This window comes from Octopus bimaculoides, chromosome 8 (genome assembly GCF_046866305.1).
Source record: "Octopus bimaculoides isolate indiv1 chromosome 8, ASM4686630v1, whole genome shotgun sequence".
NCBI classification, from domain to species: Eukaryota; Metazoa; Mollusca; class Cephalopoda; order Octopoda; family Octopodidae; genus Octopus; species Octopus bimaculoides.
The window spans coordinates 22,697,183-22,707,874 of record NC_142935.1 but is presented as its reverse complement, the minus strand read 5'-3'; the positions used below and the strand labels follow the sequence as shown (position 1 = coordinate 22,707,874).

Sequence of the window (10,692 nt, the reverse complement as noted above, 5' to 3'; positions counted from 1 at the left end):
GCCTGTAAACCATAACATCATTTTCATGATTAAATTGTATCAGTCATGTCCAACTGCGATATACCAATATATACAAAGATCATTCATTTTATATATATATATATATATATATATATATATATATATATATATATATATATATATATATTACAGGCTCACACATTCTCACCACCTGTCACATAGCTAACACATGGTCACACCAATCTAACCTTCCTTTTTCTTTACAACCCCACCTACCATCTCTTATATTGTTTTATAGCCCAGTTGAAGAAGTAAAGCCAGTCAGCTAATTAACTATGGCTATTCGCTGAGAAGCAATTGATTACTTTTAAAGTGAAACTACAATGACTGCATGATAAAATTATATATTCACTGAGTTTCCTCGGTGGTGGGAGGTTTAAAAAGAACATAACTAAATGCACCACCTTTACAGTCACTGCACCACAATAACAACATCAACAACAGATAAACTAAATGGGCAAGATAAAGTAACTTAGTTCAATAAATTTACTTCTACCTCTTGACTGCTAACTTCCGTACTAAGAGGATATGAAAGACAAGGTATGAATTATAAAGGGTCATTTATACCAAGCAGGGAGCTGTGGAGAGAGAGTATGAGTGAACTCATTTGCAATAAATAGAGACTCTAAGCTGTGAAATGAGAACTATCTCTGCCAACCTATCCCTTTGGAATTACCCAACTAAAGGACTGAGTCTCAAGAATATATATATATATATATATATATATATATATATATTTATTGGGAGGCTGGTTCAGTTTGCCAGTCTTTACTGAGTACTCTTGCACTAACATTGTCACAGGAAAACTAACTGACCATCCCATTCTGAAGTGGAGGGCAAGCATTTGATAAGATAAAACACAGAAATGCCATAACGGATGACAATGTTATAAGATTTGAGGGAGGGAGAGGAAACTAGTTGACTTAATCAACCCCAGTTTACAACTGGTACTTTGTTTTATTGGTCCAAAGTTGACCTCAGTGGGGAATGAACTCAGAAAATAGAAACATGTTTAAACCCTGCAAAAGCATTTAATCTGATGTTCTACCAGTTCTGTAGTTCTTCCAGCCTAATAATTTCTCACAATGGCACAGGGCCACAAATTTGTAGGGTAGGGACTTAGTCGGTCAAACTGACACCGTTATTTCACTTGTCCTTTATTTTACCAAACTTAAGAGAGTGAAAGGCAAAGTCAACCTCAGCAGGAATTGAACCAAGAATACAAAAGGGTGCAAATAAAAATACTTAAAGCTCCACCAATTCCAATCAATCTACCACTTTCTTTTCCATAATCTGAGTGGTTGGCATTAGGAAGGGCATCCAGCTGTAGAAACTGCCAAATTAGATTGGAGCCTGGTGTTGCCATCCGGTTTCACCAGTCCTCAGTCAAATCGTCCAACCCATACCAGCATGGAAGGCTGACGTTAAACGATGATGATGATGATGATTTACTCATGTAGGCAGTAGAAGGTTACATTTATGGAGAAACGGTGGGACAGTCAACAGAAAACTGACCCCTAAGATTTGACAGCTCTTTATTTCATTGACTTCTAAAGTCAACCCAGGCAGGATTTACATAGTACCAATTATGTGGGAGGCAAGGGCAAGAGGCTTGTCCACATGGTGTATATATGCTTCTTACCAAAAACTGACCACTGGTATCCAACAAAGAAATGCAAACTGTTAGATTTTTACATGTAACTTTTTACTCCCTAGTAATAAATATTCATGAACAAAACTGGAAGAATCAAGAGAATGACAAAGTGCCTTGTGTACCTTGACAGTCCGAGTTCAAACGCCATCAAGATCAACTCAGTTTTTCTTTCTGAGATTGATAGAATAAAGTACCAGGTGAGTGATGCAATTATCCTAGTCTACAACAATATTCATGCTCAAAATTGCAAACCTTGCTCCTATATTGGGAGTCAATCTTAGAACAACAATAATAATAATCCTTTCTACTATAAGCACAAGGCCTGAAATTTTGGGAGATGAGGAGACTAGCTGGTCACATCAACCCCAGTGTTTCACTGATACTTAATTTATCAACCCCAAAAAGAAGCAAGACGAAGTCGACCTCGGCAGAATTTGAACCCAGAATGTAGCAACGATGAAATATTGCTAAGCCTTTCACCCAACATGCTAACGATTCCGCCAGCTTGCTGCCTTCATTATATTAATAATAATCCTTTCTACTATAGGCACAAGGTCTGAAATTTGAGGAGAAGAGGCTGGTCGATTACATAACCCCAATGTTTAACTGGTACTTATTTAATCAACTCCAACAGGATGAAAGGCAAAGTCAACCTCAGCGACGTTTGAACTCAGGACGCAATGAGTAGCAAGAAATACTGCTAAGCATTTCATCCAAAGTGCTAATGATTTTTCCAGCTTGCCACTTCAATAATAATAGCAATTTCTTACACGGCCATAGGGTCTCAAATTTGAGGAAAGGGAACAGTCCATCATGTCAACTGCAGTACTTGACTGATACTCTACTAACCCCAGAAGAATGAAAAAACAAAGATGACCATGACAGGAGTTGAACACAGAATGCAAAGAGCCATAATTCAATACTACAATGTATTTTGGCCACCATTTATGATTCTGTCAATGCACAACACATTATTATTATTATTATTATTATTATTATTATTATTATTATTTATAAAGATGGTGAGCTGGCAGAATCATTAGCATGCTGGGCAAAAGGCTTAGTGGCATTTCATCCGTCTTTACGTTCTGAGTTCAAATTCCACTGAGGTCAACTTTGCCTTTCATCCTTTCGGGATCGATAAGTTAAATACCAGCGAAAAACTGGGATCGATGTAATCAACTAGTCCCCTCCCACAAAATTTCAGGCCTTGTGCCTTTAGTACGAAGGATTATCATCATTTATAATTACAATAATAATGTTAGACTTTATAAACATCAATTTGAAACTAAAATAGGTGAAACAAGACAACTTTTGTGAACTACATATCCATAGCTTGATGGTTAACCATGTTTGTGATTAGGCTGCAGAGAGCCTGCCATTCCATCTATCTCAAACTAGTTATTTCTGCTTTCTGTAATAATTATAATGATGTGATGTTGACACAAGTGAAGCTGACAGGTGAGGAATGACTTTTACAGGACAGCTACAAGAAGGTATATACAAATGAATATGACCAGAGACAACTACTTGCATAACCGCCCCCCCCCACCACACACACACACACACACACACACACACACACACACACACACAGTCATAATCACTTCTGTTTGTCAATTACTTTACACACATACACTGTCATAAAGGATAAGCAACACACACACGACCACAAACATACAACCACATATGCACAGGCACACAAAGAAATGTGCAGGCTTGTGCTGTAAATAATGAATGAATGAATGAATGAATGAAAGAAAGAGAGAGAGACCAAAACTTTGTGAGTGGATTTGGTAGACGGAAACTGAAAGAAGCCTGTATGTATGTATATATGTGTGTGTGTTTGTCCTCCCACCATCACTTGACAACCGATGTTGGTGTGTTTACGTCCTTGTAATTTAATGGTTCAGCAAAAGAGACTGATAGAGTAAGCACTAGGTTTACAAAGAATAAGTCCTGCTGCAGTTATTGTTGGTGTTACTGAAGAAATTACCAAATATGGTGTTAACTTTACATCAGGAAGGAAAATGAAGGTGGCTCCAGACCTTGGCACAGAATGAATGAAGGGTAGAGAAGTATAGAGTGCGTAGCAGAATGATGAAAAAAAAGACAGAGGGAGGCTTCAAGTTCTGTAGGACGTAGTGAGTACACGAGCCATAAATATCTGAGTGTGTATGTGTGTGAGTATATATAGACATACATACACACACACACACATATATACATACATAGACACACACAAGCACATTAATATGTACAAAGAGTAAAACTATTCCATATAATGCAAGTCGTGTTCGTTAATCTATTCAAAGCTGATGAGTATGAAACTGAATATTACATCAGGTTGCAGTGAGGAAAGTACAGAGATAAGAAACTAACATAGCAACACTGCAAACCCGATAATGTGCAGCTCTAACGGAAGAAATATCCCAGTGTTTAACTTCCAATCGGAATTATCATGGAAGTCTGGCATGTTATAATCAAACGTAATCCAGAAGATATCCACATGTCTCGAATGTTGCTGCTGCAGTTATTGTTGGTGTTACTGAAGAAATTACCAAATATGGTGTTAACTTTACATCAGGAAGGAAAATGAAGGTGGCTCCAGACCTTGGCACAGAATGAATGAAGGGTAGAGAAGTATAGAGTGCGTAGCAGAATGATGAAAAAAAAGACAGAGGGAGGCTTCAAGTTCTGTAGGACGTAGTGAGTACACGAGCCATAAATATCTGAGTGTGTATGTGTGTGAGTATATATAGACATACATACACACACACACATATATACATACATAGACACACACAAGCACATTAATATGTACAAAGAGTAAAACTATTCCATATAATGCAAGTCGTGTTCGTTAATCTATTCAAAGCTGATGGTTTAGTCCAACACCATTATGCATTTTATTGGATGTATTGCAATAGTTCGGGAAACAAAATGCTGCAAATGGCAGAGTATATAGCAGCATAAACTCTCAGTATGTTTATGGTCAAGAGAGAAGTCTCTATGGGAATTGTCTGGTTGGTGGACTCTTTGAATGACTGCAGTAAATGGACAGGACCTGGCAAAAGTTTTTCAACCAGATTGTTTGTTTTATTTAATTTTCTGTGAACTTTATTCTATATATAGGCGCAGGAGTGGCTGTGTGGTAAGCTGCTTTCTTACCAACTACATGATTCTGGGTTCAGTCCCACTGCATGGCACCTTGGGCAAGTGTCTTCTACTATAGCCTCGAGCCAACCAAAACTTTGTGAGTGGATTTGGTAGACGGAAACTGAAAGAAGCCTGTATGTATGTATATATGTGTGTGTGTTTGTCCTCCCACCATCACTTGACAACCGATGTTGGTGTGTTTACGTCCTTGTAATTTAATGGTTCAGCAAAAGAGACTGATAGAGTAAGCACTAGGTTTACAAAGAATAAGTCCTGAGGTCAGTTTGTTCAACTGAAGACTGAAACAACTAAAAAAAATATTTTGATTTTCCTTTGAAACCAATTTTTCTCAAAGTACCATTTGAATAATCTATGGAATAATTCTATTTCGCACAAAAGATAGGTTCAACAATCTCCTGCTGATATCTATAGCCAAGTACATTTTTGAGGTATGGACAAACGGTTAAAGTTTCTAATAATGTATAATATAATTTTATATTTGGCTTTCTCTAAGGGTAGAGCTTGTCAGTAGGAGTTGTAATTGTAATCAAGCTATCATCATCATCATCATCTAATCTCACCTCATTTTCGGAGTGTATCAAGGAGTATATTATACTGTCTTTTGCAGTCGAGTTTATTTATCCATTCAATGATGGTAGAAGGTGGTTAGGAGATTTAACTGATATTTTAGTAAGTCGAGCAATGACTGAGAAACCTTCCCCTTTGATTTTGATGATTCTTAAGTTGATATTAATGATGATTTTTAAATATCTGTATTAATGTGTTCTTGAAATTATCTATGCAGATGTCATTCAAACAGCAGGCGACTGGGAGCCATCATCTCTATTGAGTCCTACACGTGAACATCTTTTTTAGATTTTTTTTTTTTTTTTCGTATGTGCATTTAAATGTACAAGACAGAAAGTCACATATTTCTGTGCCTTCAAAGTTACCCACAGACATTCAAATATGGAAAAGTGGACATTAAAACACATACACACACAGAGGGAGGGAGGGAGGGAGGGAGTTGTCCTTCAATGATTGAAATGAGTAAATGACTATTTCATTAAATTAAAATAAATTACTTGTGTGTGTGTATGTGTGAGAGAAAAGAGAGAGAAATGTGTGAGAAAGAATGTGTTTGGCAATTTAGAACAGCACTTGAAACCCAACAATTCCACAGAGAATTATGAAGCGGGAATAAACCATTAATATGGGAAGAGGTAGGACCTTGTGCTGTGAGAAAATGTGGAGAGTAATCTGGGTTGATGAATAATGTAACAGCCTGAATAAAGATGAAGAAATCATTTAACCAGAACAGGCTCTAAATGAACAGAAGCTAGTCTTTGATGTTGGACAAAATATCATGACAACTCTATGATTTGCATGAATGAAAATCATGGTGAGTAATTATAGAAGGAACAGAAAAAAAAACTAAGTGATGGTTCACTTTGCAAGCAAGAAACAAAATAAAAATGCAAGCTACCTAGATATAGTCTTAACAATTCTTAAACTTTGAAATATAATACAGAATTATATTACATGAAAATTAGAGTTAATATAACAATGATAATATGACGCAAACCAAACAGCTTGACAAGAAAAAGAAATATAAAAATCATTCTTAGACAAATAAGGCAAAAAAGAAATTTTTTTTGTTTTTAGTTTTGTGAGAAGTCAGTGAAACCATTTTGCTTGGGTTAAATGGAACTATCACAGCTTTTGACATTGGAGCTTATAAAATTTACCAGTTTGCCTTTAGTAAAACATTCATTCTCATCACTCCTTTGTACAGTATTAAAGGATAAAAAAATAGCACTTAATGTAAGAAAATTACCTTCATAAGCATTGAAGTTGTTAAAATGTATTTCACTAACTTTTGATATGATACAGAATTGATTTTGACATGGGTGAGTATCTTCACTCACTCCCCTCAACTATAGATAAAACTTAAACAGGGAAAGGTAATGACCTAGAAGAAATAATTTAAATATTAGTGAAAGCTTCCAAATATAAAGAAATAATAAGATGGAGAAACTAGTTAAAGAGGTGAAGTTGATAAAATGATGAGAGAGAAAGTAATCATTTTACATTCAAATTCAGAGACATTAACTGTGCCAAGAATCTATCAGCAGAGATGAGACATTGGCAAAGGGAAGGACTAGATAGAAAATACAACAGATCAGAGAAGTGGGAGTGGAAAAGCTGAAGAATTATTCTAGCAGTACTCTTTAGAATATGAGTACATACTTTAAGTACAATAGTTTCAGCTACAGAAATGTTAGAAATGTTTTTATGACTGTTCCTTAGGAACAAAATATGATAGAAGAAAGGAAAAGATAGGGAGGAAAAAAAAAAAAAACGAACAAACCCACTAATCTCTGCCAACTAGATTATAAAAGATGAAAGTTTTACACAGTGAAGAATGGCTGGGGGCATATAAAGATATAGCCAGCTTCCAGCTTGAATAGAGCATTAAAGCAGTAATAACTTGTGGTGACATCAAGCAACACAGCTAGCAGCAAAGTGCCTGGTGATAGAAGGGCATGAACCAGCCTGGCAGGACTCAGTTTTCCCATCCATGTTTCACACTCATTCCCCAACCATACCATTACAGTCACTTCCAAGAGAACCAAACTCAGAAAGCCAGCACAACTAAGAGAACAAAGAGGTAAAAGGTCTGGCACACTTAATGGACATGTGCTAAACTGCCTAAAATGTGTTGTGTTCTGCTGGCTGTAACAGCTGTGCTCGTGTTCCTTGGAGATGCTGGTTGTCACATAGTCACATTCAAAGGGGTTCGCTGATGGACTGCTCCTCGCTTCAAACGGGATGACCTTTCAAGAAAAGCAAAAGAAACAATTTCTAAAATATAATTTAAGAAACAAAAACACAAAAAGAATAATACGCATATATCCAACATTCTAGTTTAGACAAAATTTGGTGTATTTAACCCTTTAGTATTCCTGTTACTCAACCAAATATAAAAGACCTCCTTGGGTCATGAATGACCGTGGGGTTACACCTAGAAACTTCCCCTCCAAGGCACAAGCTCGGGGCAAAATTGTTTTCGGAAGACCAGCAGTTGCCCATGCATACCAGTCTAGCCACTCCACACCACTGATGTTAAGGCAAAGGCCAATACAGTTTGGCACTATTGACCTCGCAACTCATTTCTACAGCTGAGTTAACTGGAGAAACGTGAAATAAAGTGTCTTGCTCAAGAACACAGCACACAGCTTGGTCTGGGAATCAAACTCACTATCTTGTGATTGTGAACCCTACACTCTAACCACTGAGCCATGCGCCTTCACTACTAAATGTAATGCTTCTTTATTCACATTGTTTTGAAGTAATCATGCATTATTTCGTAGCTTTGAGATTTCAATGATGTAATTGATTATTTTTAGAATGACATTGTAGGGTAGGTGTAAAAGGCTTGATTTGGCAAGTCTGAACACAAGACAGACTATTTGGGCTGGATATAACTAGTTTAAATGCTAAAGGGTTAAATATCTTCACAATGACAGGAAAAAAAAGTCATAAAAGTAAAACTTTTTAGCTTTCAAGCAACACTTTTCAAAGACAAAAGCTGTAATTAATATTTTAAACATAAAACACATCAAAGACATATTGACAAGGGAAATGTAGACAGAAGAAGAAAGAAGGATGGGATTTGAATAACTCATAAGATTTCAAATCTGCTCATCAATATAGTTAGTCGTTTTTAGAACTGACTTTGTAAATATTGCCAAAAGACAAGGACAAATGAGGTAGGAATTTTAAAATGCACATTGAATTTCATCTTTTCAATCCTTCAACTGGATTCAGTCACTGGACCAATCCCGCTGGGGCACCACCGCCAAGAGTTTTGGTCAATTATATTAGAGCCAGAATGGCAAAAATTGAGCTGGACATAAAGGAATGTAATTAGAACATACAGAAACAGACTTGCAGAAATAGAGCTGCAAAAACAGGTGTGGCTGTGTGGTAAGAAGCTTGCTTGCCAACCACATGGTTCCAGGTTCAGTCTCACTGTATGGCACCTTTGGCAAGTGTCTTAAAGACATAGCTTTGTGACTGAAACTGGTTCGGTGGAAGGTGTATGGAAGCCAGTTTAATGGACAGCACCTGCTACTCAAAGGGGACAGTCTCTTCATGCTTGTGTCACACTGAACCAGCTGGCGGATTACATCAAAGGTAAAGGTTTCTGTGGAATAAACAGCCACTTGCTCTTTAATTCAACAATTTCATAATTCCATTGAGTGAACAACTGAATCACTCACCAAATCTGATGGAGCATTAATATCATCATCATTATCGTTTTAATGTCCACTTTTCCATGATAGCATGGGTTAGACAGAGTTTACTGAAGCAGATTCTTTTTACAGCATAATGCTATTATTGACAACAACCCTGACTTGTTCCGAAGCAAAGTAATGCTTCCTTATGGCCAGACAGGTTTCCACAGAATAATGAAAGTGAAGGACACCACTTGTATGAGCGACTCATACATTTACAATCATCACACATTATATGTATATAGGTGCAGGAGTGGCTGTGTGGTAAGAAGCTTGCTTCCCAACCACATTGTTCCAGGTTCAGTCCCACTGCATGACACCTTGGGCAAGTGTTCTCTACTATAGCTGACCAAAGCCCTCTGGGTGGATTTGGTAGATGGAAACTAAAAGAAGTCCATCATATATATATATATATATATATTTGTAAGTGTTTGTTCCCCACCCCACAGACACACCATCGCTTTGGTGTGATTATGTCCTCATAACTTAGTGGTTTGGCAAAAGAGCCTGATAGGGTAAGTACTAGGCTTATAAAGAATAAGTCCTGGCATCAATTTGTTCAATTAAAGGTGGTGCTCCAGCACAGCCACAGTCAAATGACAAACAAGTAAAAGAGTGCATGTATACATACATATACATATACACACACACACACACACACACGCAAGGCTGTGTGGTTAAAAAATTCACTTTGCAACTTTGTGATTCTGGGTTCAATCCCATAGAGTGATGCCTTGAGCAGGTGTTTTCCACTATATCCCTGAGCCTCTCCTACATACATGTGTGAGTGCACATGCAGATGTGCATGATAATTATCACAGACAAATAATGGTGGTATATTACATTACAACCAATGGCTTTGTGCTTTCAAAGACCAGTGAAATAAAAAAAAGATCCCCTACTTGGAAAACATGTGAGGACTGGCAGCAACAGAAAGAACATCCAGATGTGAAATCTTGCTTTATAAATGAATCCGCACCCAAGTTATGAAGCGAATGGGGGGGGGGGGGACAAAATTGCAAAAAAAAAAAAAAAATGAACAAGCTTCCACTCCAGTTACCCTCTACCAAATTTCATTCACAAGCTTCTGGTCGACCTGAGGTTTATAGCAGAAAGCACCTGCCCAAGGTAACCTGGTACCATGAAAAGAGATTAAATCCAAAACTGTGTGGTTGCCAAATGAAATTCTTAATCATGTGAGCTTGTCTTGGTTACTTAAGTTAGCAGACCAAGCAGACCTATTAATAGTAATTTGGAGTCAAGGTGGCCTTGAGCTGACAATAACATACACAGGTAACAACAACATGCAGTAAATTATCAATTAATTCATCAAAAACCCATACAATTAACTAACCTAACTATCATTGTTTAAAATGGTTATATTTATTTAAGTAGTAGTAGTAGTAGTAGTAGTAGTAGTAGTAGTAGTAGTAGTAGTAACAATAGCAGCAGCAATGTAGTAGTAGTAGTAGTTAGTAACTTAATTCTCTTTCTCATTTGCCATTAGGGCACCACTGAAGTGCCTACATTTCAAGTAGTAATCAGTGGGTAGGGGAT

The 10,692-nt window shown here is 37.0% G+C and overlaps 1 protein-coding gene across 8 annotated transcripts in view; it reads right to left on the bottom strand.

Annotated features, from left to right (window-relative positions):
- Positions 1-7,034: 7,034 nt before the first annotated feature.
- The window catches only part of LOC106871947 (nuclear distribution protein nudE homolog 1), an 87,449-nt gene continuing 83,791 nt past the window's right edge, over positions 7,035-10,692 (bottom strand). For all 8 annotated transcript variants that reach the window (XR_016242820.1, XM_089356185.1, XM_089356184.1 and 5 more), the window contains one exon: positions 7,035-7,671. Coding sequence is in view for 4 of the 8 variants with exons in the window: in XM_089356183.1 (XP_089212309.1) it covers positions 7,611-7,671 (61 nt within the window). In the remaining 4 variants the exon portion in view is untranslated. The remainder of the gene's footprint in view (positions 7,672-10,692) is intronic.